The 17,653-nt window shown below is 47.2% G+C and overlaps 1 protein-coding gene across 1 annotated transcript in view; it reads left to right on the forward strand.

The window, feature by feature from the left end:
- Positions 1–8,977: 8,977 nt before the first annotated feature.
- RCOR1 (REST corepressor 1) overlaps positions 8,978–17,653 on the forward strand; it is an 82,519-nt gene continuing 73,843 nt past the window's right edge. Inside the window, exons 1-2 of the mRNA XM_030948539.1 lie at positions 8,978–9,402; positions 9,499–9,558. Coding sequence (XP_030804399.1) covers positions 9,216–9,402; positions 9,499–9,558 — 247 coding nt within the window. The 5' untranslated portion in view covers positions 8,978–9,215. The remainder of the gene's footprint in view (positions 9,403–9,498; positions 9,559–17,653) is intronic.

Below are 17,653 nucleotides of genomic sequence, written 5' to 3' on the forward strand. Positions count from 1 at the left end.
GAAGCAGACAGGTAAATATATTGATGTATGGATGCAGTACAGTTTACAGTGAAGCTGTAAGAGAAATCAGTCTGGAAAATACACAATTTCCTTTCCACAAAGCACTCACAGTAGAGAGTAAAGTTAAGGTGAGTCCATATATTTATATTTTTAAGAGCATAAAAGAATTTGTTTAAAGCTCTGTGGCTCTGATTTTCCAGAGCCACTGAGCACCCTGCTCTCTGGTTTCTTTTAACTGGAGATGTAGGTTTTCAGCATTTCTGGCAGCCAGGCCCCCTTTACTAATGCCTGCAGAGAGTAGCTGGAGAAAGTGTGAGAAACATTATTGTAATGAGGGGCTAATTCTGCCTCTCCTTCCTGCCTCAGTGCAGATGAAAGAGTGCCTGCCAGTCGTGTTATGTGCACAGGAAAAGGGAATTCTGATTACTGGCTCTGGCTCCCCAGGGGCAGGGATGATCTCCTAGCACAACTCACAGTAAGTCACATCTGCATTTCCAGTATAAGGCCCCTTTTTAAGGACTCCTAGTTTAGCTATAAAAATTCACTTAGCATGCATGAATAGAAACCAAATTGACAAGATAGACCATAACTGTTCTGAAAGGGCCATTAGTTCCTGTCGTATGAAAAATCCACATTTTTAAAAAGCAAGTATTATTCACATTTGCACAAGAGGCTGTAACTGTTCCTTCTAAGTCATTATAGACTGTATGGAAATAATAATTTTCAAAATCACTATTGATACCACAGACACAGAAACAGCAGGAGACAGATGCCTTTGCTTGATATTAATCCAGAGCCTTCCAGTGCCACTGAACATGTTGGGATCAGTTTAAACCTTTGATTTACAGCAATGTAACTGAGAAGAGGAAGACCACAGAATAAAGATTTGGTCTGATATCTGAGTTTGGTGCAAGATTTCTGGTGTCATCAGAGGAATCCCAGAGGGGCGGTGGCTGTAAGAGGGTACCAATGAAAAACCATCCATCTCCTGTGCTCAGTGCTGCTGGGCAGGGGAAATGAATCTGTATTTGGTGTGTTCCATGCTTAATAAGGGGAAAGCTTGGGGCAAATAGGAATGGAGCTTTTATTTGGGTTTTTTTTTGTTTTGTTTTTTTTTAATTGTGATTTTAAGAGGTACTAGGTCATGGCTTTTTAGAAAATTTATTTTGGTTTCTTTTGGTTCATGATTAGTGCCTCACTTGACACCAAACAGAGAGGTTCCACTGATTTTTTAAAAATTTCTTTTCTGGATTTTCATGTGTCGAGGGTTTTCTTTAGACAAATACCAGTAAGGACCTAACCTGTATTTCTCTCTCCTCCCTCTGAGATCACTAGCATTTGACATTTCCAGAATATATTTAGGCTGAATGAAGAGAAAGTGTACAGTCAAAAGCTGGCACTAGAGTCCTGTTGAGCTGTGCTGCCTTAGGGATGTGCTCCCAGAAGCTGGGCCTGAGCCTTCTACTGGTTTTACCACAAAGGGAATTTCCAGAGATTTCAGCAGAGCAATCCCCACATACAATAAATAAGATGATTTTCTTCACTCTCATGTGCATGTATGGACATACCAACCTGCACATTTTTACTCTGTTACAACAGTTTGCTTGGACATATGACAACTGTGAGTTTTGAAGGGAGTTTCAGATTAATTCTAATAGTTCCCTTTCCCCTGGGAATGCCAGTGCTCAGAGGCCCTGTAGGACAGCCCTGGCTGCATTTCCCTAGGATCCCCTGTGTCATGGGAAGAGATTGGCTGAGTGGTGGAGTAAAGGGGGCTGTGTTGGCAGAAAGCCAATGCAGGGATTTTTTGGTATGATTTCAGGAGCAAGCAGCTGCCTCTCAGCTGGACTTCTCTTCCCCATTGCTGGGATTACCAGGATAGCAGCAAGACAGCAGGACACATGGAGGACTCCCAGGGAGGCAGGAGACCACCTGGCTGAGGGACTTTGCTGTGCTCAGAGCCCTGGGCACCAGCATCTCCGTGGGAGGGTGCAGGGAGGGGCTGCGTGACATGGGGCAAAGGTGGGACACCTCTCTCTGGGACACCTCTCTCTGGGCAGTCTTTTCTGCTCCCACCCTGGACTGCAGTGACATGGGCCACTGGAGGGGCTGGCATAGGGGAGTTTTCCTGCTGGATCCATGCGGTGTTTCTCATAGTTTGTTACCCTTGACATAGCAGAGTCCTTCAAAGGTAATGCCACGGTACTGCACGGGCTCCTGGGGGAACTTCTTCCCTTGCACAATTAAAAAAAAAAAAAGTTTGATTTAAACACTGAAATGCAAGGGATTGTATTCCTTGCCAAGCTCTTCCAATGGGTATCTGCTGTTAAAGCTCAATTCTTGTCCCACTAGGTCTTGCAACAGAGAGCTCCCCAAATAGATTGTGTGCATTTCTTGTTCAAAATCTCCTGTGAGAAGAATTATGTTATTTGACTCTCAGGCACCCTAAAAATGATGGCAGCTGTCCCCTGCAATTCCATCTCCCTTCACACACTAGCATTGCTCACTGGCTGCCCCAGAGACAAGTGAAATGGAAGTCTATAAAAAGAGAGTGGCATATTCCCAGGTTAAGTGCTGTGTTAACTGCAATCATCCCTACGATTAAGTGGCTCCCTAAAAGGAAATTTTTTCCCCCATATGTTTTTTTAAGGAGTGATGAATCTCTTCACACAGTGTGTTTCTCATCAGATATGGAGATTAACTTAAGCACAGAACTGAGTGAAGCAAACCCATCAGCTATCTGAGGATTTCTACTCTGATTTTGCTGCGTGCCTCATCCTCAGGGAAGGGAAGATGCCTGTCCCACCTCACTCAAGGTTTGTTTTTTGGGAGAAGGCACCAGCTATGGAGGTACCACCAGGGCCTGTCTCACGTCCCCTCACTGCTGTGATTTCCCATTTTCTCCTCCTGAGCTCTTCCCCAGGGCTGATCAGAGGTGCAGGGTGGGGGACAGAGAGGGGCTGCCCTGCCCAGGGTGCCCAGCCCTGGAGCACTGCTGGCTGGGCAGTGGGGCAGCTGAGGGGCAGCAGGGCTCCTCAACAGCTTCAAGTTCAATTCACTGAGAGGAGCTCCCAGGAGGAAAGGGAGGAAGTGGAGTCCTGTGAGGGCAACATAGGGTGGCAGGGAAAGCTGTATGCCCCTGCCAAAAAGGAGCCAAAACTCTGCAGAGGGGGTAGTCACAGTAGCATGTACAGATGGGTGACTCCTGTTCCTATCAGCTTCACAAGCTGTGAAATATCTCCTAGCACAAATGCTGAAAAACCCACTGGGGGCTGCATCCACGCTTTGCTGGGGACAGACAGGGAGTTCTCTGCAGCTCTGCCCACGAGATTGTCCTGTGCTCTCATCCCACTGCTCTCCTGGCATCACCAGCCTCTGCCTGTGCAGGATTTCAGTCTCATCCTCTCCTTCCTCCCAGGTCATCTCTTAGTGGCTCCCCTCTGGGCCAGCCTGGAGCCCTGCTCCAGGCCAAGACCGTGTTTCCTCAGCTGCAGTGGCTCTCCTGCTCCTGCCATGCTCACCCTGCAGCTGCCAGCAGCCCTTTCCTGCCTCCCACTGCTGATCCAGCCCCAGCTCTGCACCCTCTCACTCCCACCACAGTTTCCCCCCTTGATTTTTTCCACTGGCCTCCCACTCACTACAGGATATGAGCCATTCTTTCCAATGGGAAATAAAAGTTTGGATTAAAATTTACTATATAATTCCTTCTCTAAAAGCAACTTTTAGGCTGAAAGGCTCCAAGGACAAACTTCCAAAGGCCCACAAGAGATTTAGGGACAGATTTTAAAAGTCTTTTAGTCACATTAAAATGAAATTAGATTCCCCTTGGGTTTTTTTTTTTCAGCAAAAGGAGGTGCTTTTGAAACTTGCACATCATGCCTGTTTATGTCTTTTAGGCACATAAATGCTTCCGGAGATTTGGGAGTTGAACACCCAAGTCCCCTTGATACCCAAGAGAACCTGGCATCATCTCATGTGCATTCCTTCCAAATTCCAGCCAAAATTGTTGTTGAACTTGGAGCACCAAGTCCTAAAGCAAGAGATAATAAACCTGATTTCCTCTCTGCATTTGCAGGCAGCTTAGCACCAGGGGAAAGAAAACAACCCATAGTGTTGACTGTATAAACATCTTGTTCAAAGGGTAACATTTTCCTGATTAATAGCCTCTCAGTATTAAAAACAGTCAGTCTAGAGCATGATTAATTGTCCTTTTACTACTGGTAACCAGCTACATGTATATATATACATACATACATATATACTTGTGTAAACACACAGGAACGTTCTCACTGGGGTAAGCATTTTTTGTGCATCTGTTTTCAAGGAAAATACATTAGGAAGGAGGTGAGAGAGCTGCTTCCTACAACTCCAGCTAATGGGAAGGGGTTTAACTCTCCTAACACTTTGTTGCAAGAGCTAGCAGCCCCAAGGACCCACTTAAGCAGTGCTGTCCTGGGAAAAGGCTTGAAACACTCACCTGGCCAGGAAGGAGGCCAAAAAAGAGGCAGAAGACACTCTTCTTTTCATCCAGGAATAAAAGTTGCTCAGTTGTTGGGCATCCTGGCTGCATTTCTACTTCATCTGTATTTTATTTGTGGGACTCACAGGGTTAATGACAATAAGAAAAGTTTTCCTTTAAAAATTGGCAAGGAGAGGTGCTTTTCCCTTAACAAAGAGACAAATTTCAAGAAATTTTTAATATGACAGTCCTGGCTGGTCCAACCTGTTAGGCCACAGTATATGCACAACAGTGACACTGTCTTCATAAGGAAGAGACTTTTTTCCCCCACTCCTTTTGCTCTAATATCTAAACAGGTGAGCAGGTTAACCACTACATTACAGTATTGTCCAGAAGTTGCAGCCAAGCTCAGGTGCAAGGAAGATACAATCCCTGCTTTATATAACTGAGTCTGCTGCAGATCATACACGAAATTCCTCTTGAGGAGCCTGAGCAGGACATACAGGTGTGTGCAGTCACGTGTGGGATCCTGGCCTGATGTGTCTAAATGAAGTTTTGATCCAGGTAAACAAGACCCTGTACCTATCAGAGGCTCTCTTAGTGCTCAAAGGGTTTCCTCCCCATCTGTCCCACTTTGCAGAACTTAAAAATAATGAAGCATTAACACAGGTTTTCTCCAGAGCAAGTGCTGTGAGCCAGAGGATAATTTGTTGCTCTTTTGGCATTAGAGGCTGCATAAAGTGTATTCACTGTTGCTGCTAAAAAATAAAACACAATTCTGTATTTTGTGCACAGTGTCCGTGTACACACTTGCTTACACTCTGCAAAGAGTTTTCTTTATGGCCAGAAAACAATTTTTCAAAGTTTCCTTCAAGAACAACACCAAAATCTGTCGTGCTGTTTTGGGACACTCCCAAAAATTCAGGCTTTTAGCTTAAGCATAAAGAAACTCAACACCACTGTTCAGAAAGCAGAAACAAACAGGAAGAATTTACTCAATGGTTAGAAACAAAGAGCTCCATCAGCATCAGAGATGTTATATTCAGGGCTCATGAATTTCTGCAGAAAGGCTGGAAAATGAAGAGCAGCCCTGCTGTGGATGAAGAGGGTGTTGTTGGCCTGGGACAACAGCTGTGACAGGTGCAGACGGGCTGTGACGGTGACAACGAGGAGACTTCCTGCTCTGGGGATGCACAGGGCACACACACACACACACACACAACACACACAGGGCACACACACAGGGCGCACACACACACAGGGCACACACACACACACAGGGCACACACACACACACGCACACTCACACACACACACAGGGCACACACACAGGGCTCACACACACACACACACACACACACGGCACACACACACACACACACACACACACACACACACGCAGCACAGGGCACACACACACGCACAGGGCACACACACACACATGCACAGGGCACACACACACATGCACACACACACGGGGCACAACACAGGGCACACACACACACACACACACACACACAGGGCACACACACACGCACAGGGCACACACACATGCACAGGGCACACACACACATGCACAGGGCACACACACACACACACACACACACACACACACAGGGCACACACACATGCACAGGGCACACACACACACACACAACACACACACAGGCACACACACATCACAGGCAAAAAAAAAAAAAAAAACAAGGGAAAAATGCAAGGACACAAAAAAAAAAAAACAACGCCAGGGCACACACACATGCACAGGGCACACACACACACACACACGCACAGGGCACACACACATGCACAGGGCGCACAGCAGCCCTTGGCAGCCCGGGCAGAGGCATGGCCCCGCTGCTGCTCCTAGACAGCCGCTTATCGCCTGCTGGGGCCAAGGAGCAGCCTGGCAAGAGGGCAGGAGGGGCAGAGCGTGCCCGGCTGGCCTGGGGCACGGCTCAGGCAGGGCTGGCATCCCCCAAGAGCTGGGGAGCAGGGAATGTGCTGCTTCCCAGCCCGTGGGACAGGATGGAGCTGCTGACCCCGCTGCAGGCAGGCTCGGGACAGGCTCGGGACAGGCACACCGCAGTGAAGGGCCCGCAGTAAAGGCTGTCTCAACAGTTCAAGTGAAGGAAATTGTGTTGTAAATAATTGAGATGACTGATTTAAGATTTTAATCCTGGGGCCTAAGTGGGTAATGGCCATGAAGAGAGGAGGAGGGAGGGAGGAAGAGGAAGTGAAGGAAGACCAAAATTAGGCCCAGATTTGCAAAACTGTGCACACGTGTGTGTCTCAGCCTAAGCTGTACACACGTTTCCAAATGTCATCTGTGGTCTCGGGTTCAAGTTCAAGTTCAGGTTCAGGTATGTTTCAGCCTAAGTCTTGGGTGACCTTTTTTTTTTTTCCCCTTCAGTACTGGGACCTTCAAAGCTCATTTTAAAATGAAAGATCAGATGTTCCCTCCCTGCCCTTGCATTTCTGGAGTAGAAATCCTCAAATACAGAGGAGCAAGATAATCAACACTCAGCCATGTTTGCATTCCTGTCTACCATGAGAATGTATTCTCTACTACAGAACTAATACACTTTGCAATGGGAAATATTTGTGGCTGTCAGTGCTGGGTTTTAAGAGCATCACTAATTACTGCACTAATTTAGAACTGGTATTTTCAAAGAATGTGGGATCAAGAGCTACCATCATAAATTTTAGTTTTGTGAGCTAGCAAAAAGTTCTTTTTATATATGTACTTATTTTTATGTAGTGAAAATAAGCTTATTTTTTCAGTGGTAAATAACTGGGGTGAATAAATGCTCACAGGTACATGCGTGTGTGAACAAAGGAAACTGACTGCCTATCAGTATGTACACACAACACACATACCGAGTGAAGATGGGAAAGGAGATACTGTAAAGACCACAGTATGCTGAAGCAAACTACCACACACCTCAACAAGGTATTTATTTTCTTAATTTTAATGGAGAAAAATAATGCGTGAATATTAAGGACCCTTTCCAAACTACTCCCTGGAAGTGAAATAATTTTGATAATCTTAGGCACAAGATAGAGAAGGAAGGGTAAGGCCAGGGCTGGAGACGACGGCCGTCCCCCGGCAGCTCTTTCCCCCTCCCCCTGTGCAAATTCTCTTGGATTAAAATGGCAGAGGGAGGCGGGGAGTGGCTGGGGACAGTTTGGCTGATACGAGATAACCGCTGCTAGTCAAATGGCACTTTTAATTGCTCAGGCCAATAAAAAAAAAAAAAAACTTGCTACTGAAGTTAATTTGAATGAAAATAGCAGACACACCCCACAAGCTGTTTTCCATGCCCGTGCATTGTGCTGCCTCAGCCTGATGTACAGCTCGAGTCGCAAATAACAGCGTGCGGTCTGGACACACTTCGGTTGCCCATTTTGGCTACGGCGGGGCTGGACGCCCCCTTTCCCCCCAGTAGTTCTCCCCCACGCCGTGCAGGTTTTCCCGACAGGAGCCTCGCGTGCCGAGGGACGGGAACGCGGCGGCGCCGCCGCTTTTGTTCCGCAGCTCGCCCCGCAGCCGGGTCACGGCGGGGAAGGCACGGAGCGTGGGACGCGGCCGCCCCCCGGGAGGGCTCGGGGCTGGCTCCGCCCCGGGGCCGCGTGGGGCGCGGGATCCGCCGGGCCCCGAGCGCGGACCCGGCTCGGCACAAGGGGCCGACGGGGAGCCACGGAGTTACTTGGGCGGACCCGGGGCGGCGCCCGGGGCGAGGGCGAAGGCGGCTCCTCGGGCACCGTGCGGTGCCCCCGGCGGGCGGCTCTGCCCAGGGGGCAGCCGGCAGCGCCCTGCTGACGGGGCAGCGCCGCGGACCCGTCCGTGCGCTGCCGCTCCCCGGCTGGCTGCCGCCGCTGCCCCGGCTCTCTCCGACCCCGGCGCTGTCCCGCACTCTCGGCACCGCTTCGGTCGGGCTGCGCCCCTGCTCTCCTCAGGCCACTCCTGGCCGCCGGGACCCCCATCCCCTCTTGGGACTCTGGCCGCTGCTGCCGGCGGGAGCCGTCCCGGGCAGAGCAAGCACAAACCCAAACCATGCCGGGCTCAGCTCTCCCGCGGGCAACTGAGCTTTGTATGGAATCTCATTCAAACTACGCCGTAACCTTCCGCCACGGGGGAGGCGGGGGGGCAAAGTAGTCCCTCGCCACGTTCCTCCCGGGTCCGAGTTCCCGGCGGGGCGGTGGAACCGGGGCCGAGCCGGGGGAGCGGCCGGGGAGGGGCTCCCCTGCGGGGGGTAAAGCCCCGCCTCCCGCTCCGCTCCGCTCGCAGCCGAGGAGCGCGGAGCAGAGGTATCGCTGGGCGGAGAGATCGCGGAGAGATCGCGGAACCCGCACACACACGGCCCCCGGTCCGCCTCCACCGCGCCAGCGAACGGAAGCGCCGGGCCGCCGCGATGGACAGGCGGCGCCGGCCAATGGGCGGGCGGGATGGCCTCCCAAAATGTAGGTTTGGCCAATGGGAAGAGGCAGGAGCGGGGTGAGGCGGGGCTGGCCGCGGGCAGCAGCGCAGGTTGAGCGGAGTCCCAGCGCAGGGCTGGGATGAGCCTCAAAGTTCGGGGCGATCGCGGTGGGGGATGTAGCAGCGCCGCCACCGCCGCGCACCGGCCCGGCCCGCCCCGGCTCCCGCCCGCCCTTGGCGCCTCCCACAGCCCCCCCCCCGCAGTTTTTAAACTCTGATCTTCTTTCCCCCTCCCTTCCCTTCTTCTCCACACCCCCCCTCCCCTTCCTCCCCTAAATGCCAGCCATGATCGAGAAGGGCCCGGAGGTCTCGGGGAAACGGCGGGGCAGGAACCAGAACGCCGCCGGGGCGAATAATAACAACAACGGCGGCAGCAAAAGTTTATCCGCCGCCCCCAACGGCAACAGCAGCGTGAACTCCTGGGAGGAGGGGAGCTCGGGCTCGTCCAGCGATGAGGAGCACGGTGAGGAGCGGGTGCGGGGTGCGTTTTTTGGGGGGGGTTGGTAATAGGGGCCGCTCGGGCCCACGCGGGTAACGCTTCTCCCTCTGCCTCCCTCAGCTGGCGGCGGAATGAGGGTCGGGCCGCAGTACCAGGCGGTGGTCCCTGATTTCGACCCCGGTAAGTCTTTATTATCTTTCAAGGGGGGCAACTCCTCCTCCTCATCCAGCGCTTTGGACCCTCGGTCCCCCGATGAGTGGGGTACGACCCCCTCCACCCCCTCCCCCCTCATCGGGTCCAAAAATAATCTGCCCCTAATTGCACTCTCAAAGAGCCAGAGCAAGAACAAGGACCCCCCCTTCCTCCCCCCTTCCCCAGCGCACACGGTTGATAAAAGAAGTCTCGATGCTTTCCAGAGGGCGCTTTGCAGGCAGGGAGGAACAGGGAAGCTGGCAGGGCTGGAGGAGGCAGGAGATGGCAGTTGGGTGGGTTTTTTTTCTTCTTCTTCTTCTTTCTTTCTTTTTCCTTTTTTTTTTTTTGTTCGGGGTTTTTTGTTTGTTTTTTCTTTTTTTTTTTTTTGTTCCATCCTCTCATGAACTCGTGTTTCTGTGGTTTCAGTGATAGGGGTGGAACTAAAAGACATCAAGTTATAATTATAATTTTTTTCGAAGGTATTTAGAAGTGACTTAGGTCTGTGTTTTAATTTTCTCTCTTCCTAAGAAGCTGTTTGCCTCTGTCCTCAAAAAAAAAATTGTTCAACGTTCCAGCTATTCTGCTTCAATTCTTTGTAAGCTAATTTAAAGTGGTATGGAAGCAAATTTTGAGCAAACAAAGGAATTGGAGCTGTGCTGAAAGGCAGGTGCTGGAAGCACGGTGGTACTGATGTATCTCCGTGTATTGAAAGACAGGCTGTTGACCTCTTTAGTTTGAAATCTAAGCTTTTTTTCTTTTTTGGTATTGTTCCTTTGTAAGTGGAGGTTGTAGCTAGTGAAAACCCTCCTTCTGTCTGGAGATCCTAGCGTTTGGAGTTGTCCCTTTGCCCAGCCCAAACTTAATTGAATCCTCCGCACCTCTCACACTAAAACAAAAAGAATGGTGTGGAAAGCCACAGTGTCTCCTTATCGAATAATCCTGAGAGTTACTGTTGTGTGGACTCAGGAAAAAGATTTATAGTGGGTCATCCTCAGACTGTGCTGGATGCCTTTTTTATTATTCAATATATATGTCCATTCCTAACTGTTAAGATCTCAGGGTGGGGGGAGGGCAAAGAGGATTTTTTTTTCTTAAGTTCACTATTACTTGTATTCATTTACATAATAATTTTTCCCCACTCCTTCCCCCCTTCCTCTTCTTGACAAAATAAGATACAAGGGAGGTCCATTTCTTGGTTGACCAGGAGGAAAAAGGGGGCGGACAAGGGAGGAGGAGGAGGAGGGAGGGGGAGGAAGGGGGAGCTGTTAGCTAGGCAGCAGTTGACACTGGTTTTCGATCTGTAGGTCAAACGCAGCATTTCTGTAGCACACAACGTGCATCACACTGACTTATCAGCCACGTATCGCAACAATACTTGGGCTTTATGGTCACCCTGGTGAATTATGCTCTTTTGAACAATTCATTTATTGAACATAATAGGTGGAGGGGGGGAAATATTGTGAGCTGCCTCCTCTCTGTTTTGTACTCACATGTACGTTGTTCTGGTTTAAACTTACAGACATACAGTGACCTATACAAAGGTTATTGCTTTCTGTGCTGTGTGGAGTGGAAGGGAGGGGGAAGTGTGTGAACTGAAGAAACAATTTTTTTTCTGAGTAATTTGTACCTTAAGATGGGATCAGCAGGTGATTGTGTTTGAGTTCACAGTGTACAGCAAGCTCATAGTTGGCTCACCCAAAGTAAATGATCAGTCTTCTGATGACCTGAATGGACATCAGATCCTCCTTTACTGGCCTCTGGGTGGTTTTTTCTGTTTCTGAAAAGTAAACCTTTTAGTTATGAAGTTTGGAATGAACTTTTATCTGCTTGTGTATGGAAGAGTTTTTTTCCTGTGTTGTGGAATTACCCAGGAATCATTTTGCAATGCCACGTTGTTGCCTGATTTTTGTCATCTCTTCTTGGTCTTAAAGGCTAAAAGCTACATTAAGTTCATTTGTCGTGTTTCTTTTGTTTCCCTCTTTAAGAAAGAAAACCCTAAATAAGCCAAAAATGCTACACTTAGACCTTTTGACTAAAACTGTTAAGTTGTCCTGTCTCGCTGGTAATGTCAGAAGTTAAATTTATGGAATAGTGTTACCAGAGTGCACAGATGCTGTGTCTATTTCTCACTGAAAGTTTTAGTGATTGGTTTACCAAAAGATCCTAAAGCTTGAAAGTTATTTGTTTTTGAGTTGTGGAAGCTTTTACCTTCAGGTTAGCTGGCTGGCAAAATGTGGAGTGCTGGTGCTGCTCTGACTGTGCTGAGGGGAAAATCACACAGACCAGGCCTTGTGTATATTTCTTTTTTTAAACTTAATGTTCAGTTATACCTTTGGCTGAGGTATATCTGTAACTGCTTATTCTAACATCAGCATTTTACGTGGGTGTTCCTCTGTCCCCATGCAGAGGGGCAGAGAAAGCATTTCATTTTGTTTCACTTCTCAGCCACATGGGAGCTGCTGCAAAGAGCAGTGAAATTAGAAAGCTTTGAAAGATCTGAAATCCTTTTCTGTGCAGCTGCAGGAGAAAAGAGAGCTAGAACAAGGCAGTGGTGGGATGTTAATCTCGGTATCATGAGGTAAATAGTCGAGAAGAGCAAAAAACTATTGCATGGTATGGTCTGTAAGTGAAGAGAGTGTTCTCACTGGTTGTCTAAGTTTAGAAAGGGAAGGGACTTCATCATCATCTTCTTGGCATGGGGAAGGATAGAAAGTTCTTGTCTCTCCCTTGCTTTACCAGAGTATGAGGAAAAGGGTTAACAAAGCTGCTGCTTTGTTTTTCCTTCATCCTTGAAAGAAAATGACAGTTCCAGAAACCAGAAAATGACAAGTTCACATTCTGAATTGAAATACCTTGGTGTAAGTTTAAAATATTCCTTGTGGCTAAACCTTGCTGTGGTGGGGGTGGCCAAGGAAGGCCTGATGTGATTCTTTGACTGTAAAAATGCTTGTGGCTGGGATCCTCTGTAGGAGGTGGTTCTTACTCACAGCTCCTTTAGTAAGTCTCTTTGCAGTGGCAAGGCCTATTCCATCAGCTGGCAGAGCCTGTAGGTGCTTTGCCGAAGTTAATGTTGCCATCCTTTTGACCTATCCCAATCTCCCCTTATTTTGGGAAAGTATGTTCTCTCTACATTGATCCTGCTTCTTTTGTTATCTCAAAAACTTACAGCTCTATGATTGTTGTTACAGTACTTACACCTTTATTGTTATTTGTATAATAAGAGTAGCTGTACAGTAAAGGCAAGGCTTTTGCAGAGGCAATGTGTGTATTAAACAAGCCAATTCAGTTGGGAAAAGAATAGGTGAAACTTCTTGGGCTGAAAATCCTGTGCCAGAGCTCACTGGACTCAGTAAAACTTGCACTTCACCTGTGTTTCACTGTTCAGCCTTGAGTTCACAGATACAATATGAAAAATTGCACAATTGCTATTGTGTCTGCTATTTCTTCTCTTATTAGAGCTCAGAATCAATTGTATGCCAGCCCAAAATTCTGTGTGTTAAACAAAGGCTGATATTAGTAGGTCAGCATTTCTTGTGAGTTCTGAAACAGACACGGAAGATTTTGAAGAGGCAAACTATTATGGTTCTTTTAATCCATACAAATGAAACCCACATGTCCTGTTAATGGAAAAATTCAGTGGAAGGAAACATTGCATATCCTAAAGCTAAATAAAAATCTTTCATATGGGGAAGCACTGATATTGTACTTGACTGTTTTATTTGTTGCTTATTAATTTATGCTATTGGAACACTGAAAATAGGAGGAAGAAAACATTAGCGAGCACTTTAACACAGCCAGTGAATTTCACTAACGATTAAAGCTTCCATAATTTTGAGGAGTGTTAAATAACTCCCTGAAGAGAACAGTTACTCCCAAATTTTGACTGGTATTGAAGGCAGATGAACTTTTTTTTTTTTGTCCTTCGTAGCATTGCAACTTTAGATTTCCTTATTTGTTGCAATGGCAGTGAAAATACAAGCCGCATCTTGTATCTTTGGACATTGGTTGTGCTGGTCATCTTTGGAAAGCAGCTTCTGGGGCTCTTTCCAGTAGAAACAGATGAGGAACAGCAGGTTTGACTCAACAGCATCTTGTGGAAATGCATCTTGTGGGATGTATGTCAGCTGTGAGACTTCAGTCCCCTGTTTGCAGGTTTGCTGTTTTCCAAGTTTTTTGGTTTTGTACTGTGACAGTAAAAATGGTGGAGGGAAATGCCACCCCTCAGTTCAGAAAAGCCTGCTGGAAGGTGCTCAGTGCCACAATGTCACTAATCCTTGAGGAACTTGTTCTCTGGTCCACACTATTAGCTGCAATCTGTGTACTCCTGCACAAACACTTGGTGTTCCCAGGCCAGTGACCAAGACTCTGTTGTTTCAGCATTACTAAGAAATTGAAGGGGAAAAAAAAAGGACCCAGCGACTTCTTTCACTATAGTGAGAAACCTTATCAGTGTTGTTGTGTCTAAGAGTTTAAAAAAAACCAACCAAGACAGTCACTTCTGTCATATATCTGGAGTGCCTGATCACTGTGTGGAAGTGGTGGCATGGCCATTTCCTAGGGGAGGAAGCTAATACATCCATCCAACTCTGGCTGTTAAAATGTGCCTACTCTCTGCCTATTTAGGTTCAAAGATTGAAAGTATAATATTGGGACAGCCCCTGGGTGTCTGATTCCCCTAGAACTGTTGTATTTCTCTGGTGGTTGTAAAGGCCATGTTTTATTAGGTTGTATCATCAGCTACTTCAAGGGGTTCTGGGCAGAGGCACCTATTGACCCACAGAGTCAGGACTGTAACCTTTTAACAAGAGGTTATTATAAGCCCCTTATGACTTACACTTGACAAATCCAGCTCCCAGCCTACTTTTTCTGGTTCTTTCTTTGCAGCTAGTCCTGTGCCTCGCAGTCTTAATAGTTTGCAAGTTGTGTGAGTACCCAGTGGGTGTGGAAAAAATGGTGTTTTGCTGAATGGACTCATCAGAAAAGGGATGAGAAAAAAAGAGTGCTTTTTAGGTGAGACTTCGGGAGCTCCATCTAAGCAAGTGGAAAATTCAAAACCAAACTCCTGAAACTGGAAATACTGGTATGCTGGAGAGCTATCTCATCTCTTGAAATGACTGTGTGTTAAACTCAGCAGGCAGGAACTCAGCACAACAGTCCCTTTGGAAAAGAAGGAAGAGTTAAGAGGGTGTTTGATCTAATCAGAAATATCAAACCATAATGTACTAATGCCTAGGGTGTTTGGACTGACAGAGGCTGCCTGGTGTCTTGGTAAGCCACACACACCTTGGGTCCTTCACTGTTGTTTGAAGAGATGTGCATCATGCCCAACCAGAGTGTTTTCAGAATTAGGTGGTGAAAAATTTAGGTACTGGAAAATTTAAACTCTGGTGGGAGAAGAGGAGCTTTTCCCCCAGCTGTAGTCTGCTCAGTGCCATACTTCCTCATGGGCTATATTTGTCTTGCCCTCCTTCTCAGAGGTCACAGCCTCTGTGAATGTGCTGTAGTGCAGAGCAGATGAAAAGGTCCTCAACCTCGAGCTGCTCCACCAGAAGCTGTTGCCAAGCCCTTGGGTTTTTGTTTCAGCACTGCAGGAATTTAGGTACAGTCAAAGGGTCAGGCTGGTGTCCAGCAGCCCTGGGGAAGGGGGAAGGTGACTCCTGCTGTCTCCTTACTGGGCTGACAACTCTGCTGGTGTGTGGGAGAGTCTGTCTCATCTTTTTCTGCCAGTGGTACATACTGCTGGTCCAATCTCCGGGGCAGGAAAGGCTGCAGTCCTGCTGCTACAGACTGAAGCTGACTTGTAGATGCTGACACTTAAGCTAATCCTCTGTTTTTAACATCCACTCTGGGGAAAAAGGTGAGTAGTGCTCAAGTTGGAAACTGTTATCCGTACCTCTGGTACCTCAGCAGGAGTACAGCTGTTGATTTGGTGCCATATCTTTTCCACCTGTGGGCTGCTTGCCTGAGGGGAGACTGGTTTTGAGTCGCCATTGCCCAGAATCAGCTTTTACCCAGCCTGTTCACTCGTCCTGTGAAGGGGTGCAGAGGCTCTAGAGGTGAGCACAGCTCCCACTCAGACATGTTTCAAGGCACGGCTTTGGAGCTTTCTCATTATTCAAACAGCACTGAGAACATCCTTCTCAAACCTTAATGCTGTTGTAAACAAACAAATCTCGGTGTAGCCAGAGCCTGTGGCTTCCTTCCCTGGCTGGCACATGCAGTGTTTGTATGTGGAGGTAATAGCTGTCTCATGTACTGACAAATGTATTAATGGCTGGACTGGAATTAATACCAGGTAGAGTGACTGCTTTGTTCTTCATAGCTGGTTCCTGCTGCTTAATGAGGTGCTGTTAAAACTCTTGTTTTCAGCCCTAGTTAGGTCTGTGACTTGGCCAAGTGAAGGCTTAGAGCTCCCTGTGATTAGTCATTATAATTAGCTCGGAAATCTTTGCCTCTGTGATCAAGGCACACTCTGTAATGCGGCTTACAGTGGGCTCTAGCCCTGTCACATACCTGCAGAGGAGTGGGGATGACAGTGCTCTGCTGGCCATATGTATGTATTTAAATGTGTTGTAACTTCAATATGCAATTCCTAAGATGTGGCAGGAAGGTAAATCTGAGGTAACTGCCTCCTCAGAAGCTTGTGGTTAGTGCTAGTACCTGCTTCCCTCGGACAGGGCAATTTCTGGTTGTGGTTCTGGTTCTGCTTGCCTTACCCATGCCAAGTGTAAGGTAGGATTGAAACATGGTGACTAGCAGCTGAGTGTAGAGAGTAAATAAAAAACAAGAACTTTGGGCTAGGTAGAGTATGCCCCTTTCCTTGCAAGTCTGTACCTCTTTCTGCCCTGGGTGACCTTGTTGTTTGAGCCTTAGGCTTGGCAGTGTAACAAGATGAGCAAGCCCACATTAGGTGTTTAAACTTGAAAGAGCAGTTTGAAGTTCAGTTCTTGAAAACACAAAGTTGATTTGTAAGCTAAACTTGATCTTAAAAAGCATTTTTTAAGGAATGCTTGATTAGGTGTCTGTTTCTTTAAAATTTTCAAGCCTTTAATTTACTGTTCCATATGTAAGTTTTGATGACTTTGTGCTTTCTGAAAGTGCAAGAGGATGTGTTCAGCCTTAGTGAAGGCAGTGAAAGTTTCTCCGGCATACTGGAGAATTGGGATGCTTTTGTGCTCCTCACATTGTTTTGAAAAGCAACTGATTGTGATGAGCACTGGCTTTAAGTATTGTAGGTGTCAAACTCAGTAAATTTTCTGTACTTCTCATGTAAGATTTTGGGATTAAACCAGAGAGTTTAGCCTACCTTTCCAAGTATCGTCAGAAATTCAGCTTTATGCAGCAGTTTGCTCTTTTAACTTCATAAAGGAAGTATTGGTAAATGTTGCCTCTCTGGGGGGAGGAGGCTGCAGTAGTGTGATAAAATGGCAAAAATCCCCTCTCATGAAACAATTCTAGTCTGTTCTCCCCCCTTCGGCCCTTCACCTCTATTGTGCAGGTATGTTTAGGGGACATCAGTAGGGTCTCATAGGTACTCTGTGTGTGTGACTAGGTGTGTCTCTGGAAAAATACCCCTGCCCTTTTAGGGGCAGGAGTTTCAGGTTGTGAGTTTTTGTCCTTAAAGTTATTTAACCTTTCTTGCTCCCTCCCCTAACTCAGTGTTCTTCACCTGGATGGATTTCACAAATACTAACCTGAGAGAGCTTGCTTTTGCAGTGCAGTTGTCTAATTAGAGGAGTAGCCACATGACTGTCTATTGCAGCTTTTCAGTTCTGCTCTCTGTAGGTATCTGGGATAACCTGCCATGATAGCTTGTGCATATACTTTTAGATGACTGGATGTTTTATCAAGTTGGTTTATCAGATTTTAGTTCATAGAGAGACTTTGATTTGAAAGCTTGGTATTGAGAATAATTACTAGGGTACATGACCTTGAATTGGTGTCCTTCTAGACTTTGTAACCCTGATGTGAAAGCACAGCATAACAAATGTGTAATCGTAGTTGTGGCTTCTGGGTTCAGAAATCTCTAAGGAATTTGGATAAACAAGGCTTGCATGCAGAGGTACAGTGCCTGTTGGTCCCT

Source organism: Camarhynchus parvulus, chromosome 5 (assembly GCF_901933205.1).
Source record: "Camarhynchus parvulus chromosome 5, STF_HiC, whole genome shotgun sequence".
Taxonomy (NCBI): Eukaryota; Metazoa; Chordata; class Aves; order Passeriformes; family Thraupidae; genus Camarhynchus; species Camarhynchus parvulus.